General features: G+C 39.1%; 1 protein-coding gene across 1 annotated transcript; it reads left to right on the top strand.

Annotated features, from left to right (window-relative positions):
- Positions 1–525: 525 nt before the first annotated feature.
- On the top strand, positions 526–3,212 carry LOC110793750 (uncharacterized). The gene is made up of 3 exons (XM_021998652.2): positions 526–1,353; positions 1,456–2,265; positions 2,368–3,212. Exons 1-3 carry the CDS (start codon positions 564–566, stop codon positions 2,988–2,990), a joined length of 2,223 nt encoding a protein of 740 aa, XP_021854344.2. The 5' UTR covers positions 526–563; the 3' UTR covers positions 2,991–3,212.
- Positions 3,213–14,452: the final 11,240 nt, after the last annotated feature.

Genomic DNA, 14,452 nt, shown 5'->3' with positions numbered 1-14,452 from the left:
GAGTTATGGATTTCTGCCTTTTTATATTTACTTTCGTATTGATTTTTTTACTCTGCTTTTTTATATTATTATGTTAGCTTTTTAATTCTGCCCCCACATGTTGCTTTTTAAAAAAAAAAAATTATAGCAGTACTGCAGTAGTGGGACTATTTGATTGATGATAGTGATCCATGACCAATTTAATAATAATTTTACTAAAATTATTAATAATTGTTTAGGCCCCATCAAAATTCCCATTTAATGGGGATGCGCATGTAATGGCATGTATGCAACCAGCCAAAAAATCTACTCTTTTTTATTGTGCTTTTTTAATTCTGTTACTTGTTTTTAAAGAATAAAAGCAGTAGCTTTTTGCTCTGTTTATTTTTCTCTGCTTAATGCTTTTTTTTTTGCTCTGTTTTCTTTTCAATTGGTTTTAATTCATGCCTTTTAATATTAGGATGGCTACTAATGAGGGGGGTTCAAGCATACCTTCCTTAGACACCGTGGATCCGGAACCTACTAATAAGACCAATTGGCATTGTAGCTTTTGTGGTAAAGTGACAAAAGGAGGGGCTCTACGAATGAAGCAACATTTGGTAGGAGGTTTTAGAAATGTGACCAAGTGTCCTACTTGTCCCGAGCATGTGAGGGAGGAAGTGAAACTTTTTATGATCAAGAAAGCACAAGCTAAAATTGAGAGTCAAATGATGCCAAGGGTTAGCCAATTTGATCATGATGATGATGATGAGGAAGAACAAGATTGTGAAATCATGAATTCAAAAAGTAGCCAACAACTACGCAAAAAACCAAAAGTCAAGGGTCCCATGGATTTCTTTGTCACTACTCCTTCCGAAAATGTCTTGAAAGGTAGAAAAGATAGAAAAGATATCTTTGGTGCTTGTGAGAAGCAATTGAGAGACAAGACTTGTAAAGCGATTGCAAAGTGGTTTTTTGATGCGGGGATACCGTTTTATGCGGCTACTTATGATAGTTTCAAAGGCATGCTTGATGCCGTTGCACAATATGGCATGGGATTCAAGCCACCAAGCATGCATGAGCTAAGAGTTCCTCTCCTCAAGAGTGAAGTAGAGGAGATTGATAAACTAAAGGAAGAGCACAAGAAAGAGTGGGCAACAAAAGGTTGTTCAATTATGTCCGATGGATGGCGTGATTCGATTGCCTCAAAAGACATTGTGAACTTTCTTGTCAACTCTCCAAAAGGCTCTTTCTTCATAAAATCCATGGATGTTTCCAATGTTGTGAAAGATGCGGATTTGTTGTTGCATATGCTTGATGACATGGTAGAGGAAGTTGGAGAACAAAATGTAATCCAAGTGGTGACGGATAACGCATCCAATTATGTTAAGGCCGGTAAGAGATATAGATCTTCTTCTTACTTTATATGTTATATTTTATTTCCTTTTATTTGAAACTAATTAACTAAATGCCTTTTCTATTGTTATAAATTTGTAGGAAGATTGTTGGAGGCTAAAAGACAACATCTTTATTGGACTCCTTGCGCCGCACATTGTTTGGACTTGATGTTGGAAGATATTGGGAAAATTCCTAAGGTCAAGAATGCTTTGAAGAAATGCATCTTCATGAATGGTTATATATATAATCATATATCTCTTGTGAACTTGATGAGGAAATTCACAAATCAAAGGAATTTGCATAGGCCGGCGGTTACAAGATTTGCTACATCTTTCATTACTCTTGCTCAATTTCATAAGCAAAAGAGTAACTTGAGGAAGATGGTTACTTCTCAAGAGTGGAATACCTCTAAGTGGTCAAAGGATGTGGGAGGAAAGAAAATAGCAACATACTTTTTGCAAGACACTTTTTGGAGAAATGTCTTATATGCTCTTAAGTTGACCGGTCCACTAGTTAAGGTGCTTAGAATTGTTGATGGAGAGAAAAAGCCTCCTATGGGATATATTTATGAAGCCATGGATAGGGCTAAGGAGACTATCTCTAAGATTTTTGGAATGAAAGAGGAGGAATACAAAGAAGCTTTTGAGTTCATTGATAAAAGATGGAATTGTCAACTTCATCGACCTTTGCATGCGGCCGGTTATTATCTAAACCCCGAGATCCATTATGACAATGTTAAAAATGTCGAATGTGAAGAACTGATGTTGGGTTTGTATGATTGTATTGGAAGGATAGTTCCGGATGTTGAAACTCAAGAGAAGATTCTTTTGGAATTGGATTCATTTAAGAATGCCACCGGTCTCTTTGGTCATTATACGGCTATAAGACAAAGAAAGAGTAAATCCCCAGGTAATAACTAACTAACTACCTTAAGTTTATAAAACTTTAAGTATATCAATTGTTTTATGTTGAAATTAATTGATCACTAACTTAATTTTATTATTTTTGTAGCGGATTGGTGGTCTAGTTATGGATCTTCAACTCCCGACCTCAAGAATTTTGCCATAAAGGTTCTTAGCCTAACTTGTAGTGCTACGGGTTGTGAGAGAAATTGGGGTGTTTTTCAACAACTTCACTCCAAAAAGAGGAATCGGTTGGCACAAAGTCGTTTGAATGACATGGTGTATGTGAAAGCTAATCGAGCTTTAGAGCGTCGGTATAAGAGAAAAGACACCATTGATCCCGTTCTTTTGAGAGAGATTGATGAGAATAATGAGTGGTTACTTGGGAGAATGGAAGAGAATTCTTCGGATGATGAAGGTGATCTTGTATTTGAGGGTGATGACTTGACATGGGCTAGTGTTAGTAGAGCCGCCGGAGCCAATGATCCAATCTATGGCACTAGAGGAGCAACAAGGGTTGCTAGGGAGTCCATGCCATCCTCATCTAGAGTTGATAAAGGAAAAGGGCCGGCTACTACCTCCACTTCTAAATTTTCTCGTCGAGTTGAGATTGTGGATGATGATGAAGAGGATGAGGAAGAGGATATTGGTGAAGATGGAGATTATCTAGATGATGAGGATGAGTATGATGCTATCGATGATGATGAAGATTATGATGATGATGAGCTCTAGGAGCATAGGGGCGACTATAAGCTTGAAAAACCGAGTTTGCTTTTCTTTTTTCCTTTTTCTAGTCTTTCTACTTACTTGCTTATGTTGGTTGTGACTTTTGTGAGCTTGTGACTTACTCTAAGCCTTTGGTTAGTACTTTAGACTCTTAGACGTATGCCGGTTTGATGTCTAGTAATGAATTATGCTTCCTTTTGTTAATTTATGCATTTATAATATAAGAAACATATTGTTTTAAGTACAAAATATGTTCTAGAAATGATTTTAAAGGTTTTTGGCACTTAAGGTGCGCTTCACCTACGAAAAGCCCGCGCTTTCGCTTTGCGCTTTAGCTCCAGGGCCCTTGTGCGCTTCGGTGCGCTTCGCGCTTTTTAAAACTAAGGTTTAAACTAATCATATGAACTATGTAGAAAGTTTGAAGTGATTTCTTAGGTTCTTTAGTTCAAAGTTGGGAGCGAAAATGTCTCATTTTAGCCTAAATATGACCTATAACGACCAAACAAGTATCAAATGTGCATAAATAGATTGGATTGAGTCCACTCCTCATACTTCACGCCGCCTCCATCTCCCTTCCTTGGTCTTCCTTCCCACCTTTTTCTAATCCCTTTGAAGCTTATTTGCAATTTCTATAACCTTTGTAATGACTTCTCTACAACCTATCTATTTGAACATTCTTTTAATCTTTTTATGCACGATGATGATTTTATGAGAGATTAACTATGGGTGATTGTTCACACAAATGTAAATTGTTAAATATTTTGTTTCATGGACAGATAATCATGGTTCTCCATCCTATGCAGTATTTTCCACCAAAGAAGTTTTGTTTTAAAGAAGCTACTCGTATTCTATGAGTAGAAATATTTCACGAACAAAGAAGCTTTAGGACCAAACATAACTCAACATCAAGAAGACAAGAAGAGTATAAAAAACCATCTCCATACTCAATCAGTAAAGATTCAGAGGCATACCTACCATTAATCACAAATCAGAAACATTATAAACAATAACAGTGTCATCCCCCCCCCCCCCATATGACATGAGTGTACTATGTAAAAAATGGAATCCTGTATAGAACGGTCTCATATAATTAATTGCACAAATGTAATGACTTTTTAATTATTTGTAGGGTGACAAGACTACTGACCTTATAATTCTTTTAAGTTTTAAGAGATAACTTTCGATGCCTCAGATCTCACACAAAAGATGACTACGTCAATACTTTACAACATAAGAATCCACAAACAGACTTGGCCCAACAGGAAAAATACAATTTATAACAAATCCAGCCAGCTCCACGCAAACTGATTGCATAGTATCAACAACATACCTGTCCTCTCAGTAACAGGAACAATAAATCCCTCTATGATTATGTAACACTCGAGGAGAACTTTAAAAGACAAGAACTTTTCTCACCTCAAAAATTCATAGGCATCTTCTTCTCTTCCGTGACCAAGATGGCTAATGTTAGAGGGGATTCGGATAGGGGATAACGGAGTGTAACCTTCCCTTCCCTTCCCTTCAGCATAAGATTTTTAAATTCACAAAAAAAACACCATTCATCCTTCCAACCTGCCAGGAGCAGCATAGATGAAAAAGTCATTAAAGATAAACTCAAGTAACAAAGGGATTCAAGTCTCGAGACACTCTAAGCTTAGATACTTGCATTCTTTTGAATGAACCCCTTGAAGGAGATACATCGTCAAAGGTCCGATATAACAGCAGCAAAACATTTGGAGAAAAAAAAATACATTTCAAAGGTTCATTGTAGCAAGCCACGGGTAGAGGTGTATAGACACGCCTATGTTCTATTCATAGAGTAGATAAGAATTGAGATATACATTCTCTGTTCTTTATTATGCAACATGTAGGGGATACATGGTATTATGGGATCCCGTGAGATGAGGAAGAGACAGAGAGAAAAAATTAGAGGGGACCATGTGATGAGGAGAGAGTAGAAAGATATCATGTGCATATAAGGAAAACTGCAGTAAATATGAAGCTTCCAAATAGAGAAAGATTGCAATTAATATTTTTTTTAATGGAGGAAGTGTAATTTAGCCTTACTCCGGAGCTTTCCGATAGCTGCACACAACGTAAGAGAAATGATAATAATAATAAAAAATAAAAATAAAATAAAATAAAATAAACTTACCATTCAAAGAGGTATTTGACAAACTCTAATCTTAATGGAATCACAGCAGCGGCCATATTATCTACACTCCCTCTCTCAAAGGCAACGCTTATTATGCAATCAGCTAAAGAATCTGAGCAGGGTGGAGAGACATGTGATCCTGAGAGGTCATCATTCTGGACTTCCCACAGCAGATCACAGACATCCTGTGTGTCCTGCCCCTAAAAAACACCATCAGACGCAGCTATGAGGTAGCTATCAGCCTATCATTGTCATTCAGGAGTTGCCAACCTGTAATCTCAGGAGCAGCTATAACACCATACCTGGAAACCATTAAAAAAAATATATATATATGATCCTTAAACAGTTTTATAGAAACTATCAAATAATATATGCACAGACCAGAAGAACATAAAACAATTAAAAAACCACAATCAACCTGACTTATGAATGTCACTGTGAAGCAGGTTGAAACCTCCCACCAGAGGGGGAAAAAAGAGCATACCAAAGAACCAAGATTTTGTGGTTTTTGCCGCAGGGTTCAGTTTCTTTTATGAGTAAAACTCACCTTTTAAAAGGCACATCCCCAATAGCCATAGACACAGCAAAACATCCATTAACACGAGGAACTCCTCGCAGATTTATTAAAAGAAAATGTCACAAATGCCTTTCTTTCCTTTTTATTAAAAACCTTGAGTTATTTTCCAACAAAAAAATTGCCTTAAGAGGATAAGAACGTTTTAAGTTGGTGAAAGCACACACCTTTCATCAATTTTCAGTTCTATGAAGGATTAACTGAAGTGTGTCAAGTGTTGATGCAGTCAAATGTTGAGGAAAATTAAGATTTGATCATAAGCATGTATCCATACCTGAAGCTGAAGGACTAGAATGGGAATCGTTGCCCGTTACTACTTGAGCTGAAGGGGAGGGCTGCACCATGTGTTTCATGCGTCTGAAAAAAGAGAGATTAAAAAAACTCAGAGTAAATGGATATTTATAAACTGAAAAGGAGAATACAGGACAAACAAGATGTCAAAGCAAATCACAGGGAATATAAATTGCTGAAGTAAATCTTTTTTGAAGTTCTTTTGTGGTGAAGGGTGAGCTCTAAGTATGAACAACAACTATTCTCGCAAGGACCACAGAAAAGTTCTTAAAACATTAGAGAAAATCTAAGACACATCCAATCCCCCCTGATGAGATAAAACCTTCACATACCAATTTACTCAGACGTGCAAATATGCACCTTATAATAGAATACCGTTTAATGAGATTCTGTAAACACAACATATAAGTAAAAGCAGTGTAGTGAGTGTTATAATTCACTTTCAGCTGAGCAAAAGAGTTGCTTCCTTATCTATTTCATGTAAGTAGTTTTTAACTATAAGTGAACAGTTTCTGTTAGTATTCACTCAGAAAAGCACTAGATCTATTGGTATCTGTTTTATTCCTAGAGTTTCCTTCAGTTTTAAGTTTCAAACCACTAGTTTCTACTTATTAGTAAACGATAATTCAATAACAAATTATGGGAATAAAACGAATACCAATATTGTATAGACTCCTATTGTAAAGGGTATGGCAGAAAAGACATGACAGTAAGAACAGCTATAACTCTATAACCCTTATTCACATCACATAATGCATGGAGAAGAAACCTAAATGCAACCCTTATTCACATCACAAGATTTACTTCAGCAAGATTTGCAAAATAGCACAGGGAATATAAATTAAAACCTATAAATAGCAAAGGTATGAAGCTAGAAAACCTCATACTTTGTATCAAATTAAATAAGCAAGAACAAAGTAACCCTAGTTTTCTGAACCCTAGATTATTTCATACATATTCAAACACAAATTTAGATTCTTCAATCAATTAAACAAAGAAATTAACTACATGAACCATAGGCATCAGTAAATCAACTAATTAAATTAATTACAAACAACATTTACCATAATATTTAAACAACAAATCCAACAAAGTTTTCAATAGTTGCATAAATTTAACAAATCAAACAAGATTATACCTCATATGCGCTTGTTCTTTCCTCAAAATCAATCAATTCATTTCTTTTGCAGGAGATGGGAACCCCAACTCCAATCTTCTGAAACCTCCTTCACCTGCTAACTTTGGAACCAATTTGTCAGAATATTGAGCAATTGAAACACGGGAACAGCCCCATGACTTCTAGGTTTTTTCATGAAATTAACAATGATTTCTCTAATATTCTAAATAACTAAGAAAGATTTGCCAAGTCCAACAAATACTAACAGCACAGAACCACTGCAAAGTGCAGAGACAGCACATACTTGAAGATGTACCATACAAACAAAGCCAACATAGAACAACATCATGGCAACGTAGTAAGTGGTCTATACTGAGTACTAAGGTACTACGAGATGAAAGCAGGTCAATAATGACTTTAACAGCAGAACATATAAATGAAAAAATGGTTCGTAATTCACCTCAAAGCAAAAATCTACAGATGCCACCAGCAAAAGTTAACTAGAAGTACAAATTTCAAGCTATTAATGATCAAAGTAATACCTGCGCAACAGCTAGTTTCACTTCGCATCAAGGGCAAGCTCGAAATAAAGATTTGCACTCAATGCCACAGTTAAAAAGCATCAAAATTTAAAGAACTAACCCCAAAAAAGCACCCCATCACCATCCCAACAGAAATTCAGCAGCATATGCAAGCAGAATCACATTTCAATATCCCCCAACCCATCAATTGACCTAGTAGGTCGAAAATCAAAACAAAACGAACACAATTTCTTTCCCCCTAACCCTAATTTCCCAATCTTGATGACATTCTAGAGTTTGCGAAAATAAAAATAAAAATTAGGTCAAAATTAAAGGTCGAGAAGATCACCTGAGCAAAACACACCACCCCCGCAACACGAAACCCTTAGATTGCAAAACCTATGTCGCAAAACAGCAAGCGAAATTTGAAATCCTTTGCCCTAATTTCCGAAACTAGGGTTTTTTAGGGCTTGTAAAACGAAACTGAAAAAAAAAATCGATTTTCCTTTTTCCTCCTCTTCAACAAACGAATTCGAACCCTGATTTCATGAAATTAACAACGATTTCTCTCTCCAAAATCCAAATAGAAGAATGCTCGGGTAGAAGAAGGAGTGAGCGCGGGATTTTAGATTTCTATTTTGCTCGAGGTTTGAAACGAAATTTTGGTCTGAATAGAACTACCTACCTTTGCAGCGAAAAAATTTAAAAAAAACTATTGTAGGGGGATTTTACCATGTACGCTGCAAAATGGAAGGTCTATTGCAGGGGGCTATTATTATGTACGCTGCAACAAATTCTTTTGTAGGGGGCAATTAATTTGTACGCTGCAACAACCCTTTAAAGGGTTTGACCCGCGTTTACCGACTGGTTGTTGAAGCGTATTAATACATGTACGCTGCAACAAGGGGGCTGCAACAGGGGTTTTTTCTACTAGTGAGTTACCGTCCTTTGCCACAAACTCCGCCAAGGCAACCTCCTACATCCACCCGGCTATGAGAGTTCTCTCCCGTCTCCTCGTATTTGTCGTGTTCTCAAAGCATAGTGCGGGGGCTCTCTTGAGTATGGAATTGGGTGCTACATGGTTGGCCCATCATGGAGGGCAAAGGGGAACTCTTAACTTTGGGGCCTTGCTCATGCACCGCATAGTTGACACCCGGGATGGGAATCCTATTAGTGGCGACATATTACTTGGTGGGATGCTCACCTTGATTGTAAAAGCGCTCAACAAGGATTATACGGAAGAGCTTTTGGCTCTACCTTCCATGGGGGACTATCGCCTCACCGTGCAAGAAATGAAGGGGTATAAGTGGTTGCACCGGACCGACGATCCGGCTAGATTCATTTGGTGCGTCGGACCAAGTGAGGAGGAGTGGTGCCTCCTCCCTAACCCCACCATCACCAAGGTGACCCCCAACCACAATGATGCTTGGCTCATTCCCAAGGCCTCCTTCCCGGATTCCATTCGTGCTAAGGCTCATAAGCGGAAAGCCCGCCACACTCTCCCCGTTGAGGCTCCGCCGGTTTCCACTCCCCTCCAAGAGGGTGGTACGTCTTCTTTCTCTCCCATGTTTGATTTTAATGCCATGCAATCCACCCTCGCGGCTATCCTGCAAGGGCAAACCGAGCAAGCCCGTACTTTGGCTTCTCTTGCCCCTCAAGGGAGCCGCGAGGTGGGTTCTTATGATGATTTCGACTCGTCCTATTATGGTAGGCGAGTGTATGACTTCCACGTGGATAAGGGGGAAATTGAGCCTTATGTAAATTATCCCTACCATCCACCCCAACAAGGGCCCATCCCTAGTTGGAACGAAGCGCATACACCCACCTACCCATATTGGACCGGACCTTCCCATTCCGGTATCACTCCCCCCACTTTCCCTCCCTATGATTACACCTAAATGGAGGGGAGTGACTATCGCGGTGACCCCATGTATCCCACGGTTATGCCGGATGCGCGGCCTAGTGATTGGCCCGTGGGTTACACCGGTGGGTGGCCCAAGGATTACACTAGCGGTTGGGACGGTCCTCGTGGAGAGCCTCCCCAAGGAAATTACCCCCTAGAGCCCGTTTATTTATGGCCCCCCTCCACCGATGCTTCGGGTCCCGATGTGGACCCCACCTTCAACTTCACCCCTTTCACCGACGAGCAAGCCATTGCTCATCGCCGTGAACGAGATGAATATTGGAGGGAGTTTGATCGGGCGAGGAGGGAAGCCGGCTCGAGTGATTCTTAGGAGCCACTCCACTTCTCCCCCATCATTTTCATTGTTATGGTATGCTTTTCATTAGCTTGGGGGAGAAGTGTGCCGTGGGGACTAGGCTTGTTTTGCTTGCTTGTAGTTTCATGCCTAGCTTGGGGGAGTTGTTTGTTTGATGTGTCATTTCCCTTTTGGTTGATGCTTCCTTGACCACATTGTGTGGAATTGTATATATTTTTGATGATTTCTTGGCATTCAACATTATTTTTGGCCATGGTGGCCTTGTTCCCTAACCTTGTTTGTTTTTGGTGTGTCCTTGCCTCGTGTCCTTTCGATATGGGGTGAGAGTCGTCAAGCTAGTGACGTTAAAGAAGCGCTTCCGGGAGGCAACCGTGGTTTTGGCCATTTGGCCCATGTATACTAACATTTCTTGATTTTGAGTTTTGTGCCTCAAGCTTTCTTGATGTGGAAATCTTTGCATCCGCCTCTGCCATGCCCGGCTACTCTTATTGGTGAGTTCGTTCTTTATTACGGTTCTTTGCGGGACTTGCTCACACGTCATTCCGGTAATATCCTTCTAACTCTCTTGCATTCTTTGGGATCGGGCATATCATGTGGGGCATTGGTTGGATGGGTAGTTGTGCCTCCCCTTGTTTTGTTTTAGGCCTTGAGGACACGGCCTAATTCAAGATTTGGGGGAGATTTTATTGTTTGTTGTTTGGATTGCTACTTTGACTTCCATGTGATGGATTGCTTGATTTTGTGAATATTTTGAGATTTTTGTGCATATTTCTTGTTTAAGTTTCATTGATTTTCTTTATTTTCTTTATTTCCTTTTTGAATTTTATTTCCTTTTCTTTTCCTTCTTTTTCTTTTTCATTTCTTTCTTCTTTCTTTTCGATCTTTGTCAAGGAAAGTTTTTCTAGCTTTTTAGGATTTATTCTTGATTCGGGCATAATAAAATTGGAACTTGTAGACTAGAATGCTCTTATTCCTAAGTGGTAGATGTTTGCACGGTTTTGAATATCTTAGTTCGAGTCTAGGATTTGGGTGTTAAGGTAGTCGGTTAGAACTTTGGGTAGCATGAACCTTGAACCCATGGTTTGTGGTAAGAAGGTGTCGTTCTCTCTAGTGACTGGAAACCGGAGAGGGTAGTATTTTCTCCCATTGGTGAGGATCATGTTCATTTGAGCCCAAACACAAGTATATATATTTTTGAGTGGCATGGATCCTTGGCTTGACTTTTTCCATATCCCAGATTTTACTATTTCCTTCCCGAGACCGCGACCGAACTACTTTAGGGGACGATAGAGGCATTCCTTTTCGGTGACTATTTTTCTTTTTAGATTAGGACATCATTTTTTTCAATTTTCTTATATTTTGTTTGCATTTGCCCCCTTGCCAGCCATTTGAGCCTTTCCCCTTCATTTCTTATAAGCTCATTACAAGTCGATTAACCTTTGTTTTATTTTCACCCTTAGAAGTGCTAGTGAAGCTAGTGTAATCGTGCTTTGTGGTTTTGAATGTTTATGCAAATGGTGTGAAATGATGGTTGTTGGTTAGAATGGAAAGTTTGGGAAATATGTTGTATATATTGAAAATTTAGAAAAGCCAAAAATAGAGTAAAAAAAAACAAGGCAAAGAGAAAAAGTTTCAATTGAAACACAAAAAATGAGAAAATGAAACAAGAAAAGTGCAAAAAGAAGTATAGTTTGGTTTTATTTGTTGAATAAGCTTGGGGGTGCCCCAAATAAGTGGTATAAGTTTGTTTTGGTTCTATTTGTTTGAGTTGAGTTCATTTTGTGCTTCACTTTAGAATTGAGCTCCAAATTCCAAATTTATTCCACGCCCTTACCCCTAGCCTAACGTTACACCATAAAAGCCCTCTTGACCCTTTTGAGTTGAGTCATTGTCGGTGGAGGGAGGAATTGGTCAAATTTATGGAATGGATTGTCATGCCAAGATGTCGAGTAACCTTCTTTTCTCTCTTGCAATTCTTATTTTTCGGCGCCTTCGCGGTGTCTTGAGAAGCTACCTTTGAGGGTGGATGGGATCTAGAGAGTAGACGCGGTAAGACCGGTAGAAGGGGGACAGGCAAGTGAATACCCTTAGTTCTCTACGCTTCATACTTGAATCCTTCACTCGACTTAGGACATTTGTTAGCGTGCATTCGTTTGGTTAGTAATATTAGAATTCTTTTGTGCTCGTTCCAATATAAAGGCCCTCTTCTTGAATTTTGTACTTTTATTTTTTCTTTCTTTTCTATCCTTTTCTCTTTCTTTTCTTTTTCTTTTCTTCCCTTTTTCTCGGTTTATTTTTCCTTTTAGGTCTTGCCTTGATTGAATTTTTGGAAGAGTTATGGGTTGTTCTCTTAGGAAACCCTTGCGAGATCCCACTCGCCCTCATGAGCGATCTGTTAGGTTATGATACATATGACAATACATAAATCATGCGGAAAAACCATAAAGCCAGGAAAGCTTATTATTTACACATAATCATTTAGCATAGAATAGATGCATACATGTTGTAGCGTGTCTTCCTTATCTGCGCCCGAACCGAAAAAGAACAAGTCTTTAGGACTCCAAATGTCGTCCCTCCGTAGATAGTCCACAGTACGTCCGGATCCGCCTCAAGTTAGACCAACTAGAATCGCCCTTAAGGTGCTTTGGAATTTTCGGCTATGTGTTTGCAAGTGTATGGCTGATTTTGCTTTCAAAAACTTACCCTTTGAATACTTCAATCGTGCCCATAAATTGTGACCCTAGGCCCTTATTTATAGAGGTTTGGAAAGGGAGTTGGAATCCTAGTAGGATGTGGATTTGCTAGTTAGAATCTTATTAGGACTCTAAATAACAAAATCAATCTATTAGGATTAGGATTTAATCTTTGCATGAATTCCAATAGGATTAGGATTCCCGCACAAGCGTTGCACGAGCCGTGCACCCGCGCAAGCCTTGCGGCCCACGCCAGGCGCACGGAGCTCGGCCCACGCTGTTGTGCTCTCGCGCGCGCGCCCTTGGCTGGGCCTGGCCTTGCGCTGGGCCTGGTCGAGGCGTGCGTTGGTGCGTGCGGCTCGCTGGGCGATGGCCTGGCTTCGTGCTGGGCCTTCGTCTAGCGGGCCTCGTCCGATGCTAATTCGTACGATACGCTTCCGATTAAATTCACGATTCCGGAATTCATTTCCGAACAATATTTAATATTTCCGATTCCGGAATTAATTTCCGTTTCGAACAAATATTTAATATTTCCGTTTCCGGAATTATTTTCCGATTCCGATAATATTTCCGATTCTGACAATATTTCCGTTTCCGGCAATATTTCCGATTCTGGCAATATTTCCATTTCCGATAATATTTTCCGATACGTACTATGTTTCTGTTTCCGGCAACATCTACGACTTGGATAATATTTATATTTCCGATACGATCCATATTTCCGTTTCCAGCAATATCATCATTTCCGGAGTATTCATTTCTTGCTTGTGACGATCTCAGCTCCCACTGAAACCAAGATCCGTCGATTCCGAATATCCATAGATAGAGTATTTAATTCCATTAAATACTTGATCCGTTTACGTACTATTTGTGTGACCCTACGGGTTCAGTCAAGAGTAAGCTGTGGATTAATATCATTAATTCCACTTGAACTGAAGCGGCCTCTAGCTAGGCATTCAGCTCACTTGATCTCACTGAATTATTAACTTTTTAATTAATACTGAACCGCATTTATTAGACTTAACATAGAATGCATACTTGGACCAAGGGCATTATTTCCTTCAGTCTCCCACTTGTCCTTAGGGACAAGTGTGCATTTCCTAATTCCTTTGTCGCTCGATGCTTGCTCTTGAACATAAGGTAAGAGTTGTCATCCTTATTATGTCCAGAGGTGTGTCTCAGTTTCAGAGTTCAACTGATCAAATAAACAGATAATCATAGCCTATGATTCATCCCGATTTCGGCCATGCATTTCACAGTTTCTAGCTCTCCGAGTGGCCTTGTACAACTTTTAAGCATCTCATCCCGATTTATGGGAGGACAATCCCTAATCTTGCGATCTTGAGTTTAGACTTCGTTTGATAGGTGATTACCTGAGCGTTGCCTTTATAGCCTCCTTTTACGGTGCGACGGTTGGTCAACGTCAAAGCAACCAGTTCTCAAACAAGTAATCTCAAATCACTCAGGTATTGAGGATTTAGTGTCTAATAATTTAATGAAATTTACTTATGACAGATTTTCATCTCTTACAGTAAAGTTTCTTAGGTCTGTCCGATACTAGTCTTCCCAAAGTAAGTATCTATGCAAATGATTATGACATTGCCATGTCCACATAGTTCAAGAAACAGAACTACTAATCATCTTGCATTCTAGTCGTCTAACGTTTTCTATGCGTCCAATTTTATAGAAAACTCCGATTAGGGACCATTTTCAACCTTTGACATTCAAGTTCACTTGATAGACATTTCTTAGTCACAGGACTGGTCCTGACAGTCTATCTTGAATATATCGTCAAATTGAAGGGACTCATCATTTAATAAACCACAAATTAAATGAAAAAATGAATTCTATTCATTTATTGTGAATGATTAACCAATAATGTTTTACAAAGATTTAAA

This window comes from Spinacia oleracea, chromosome 1 (assembly GCF_020520425.1).
Source record: "Spinacia oleracea cultivar Varoflay chromosome 1, BTI_SOV_V1, whole genome shotgun sequence".
Classification (NCBI taxonomy): domain Eukaryota; kingdom Viridiplantae; phylum Streptophyta; class Magnoliopsida; order Caryophyllales; family Amaranthaceae; genus Spinacia; species Spinacia oleracea.
Note: the sequence above shows the minus strand (reverse complement) of the source record. Positions and strands in the feature narration are given on the sequence as shown.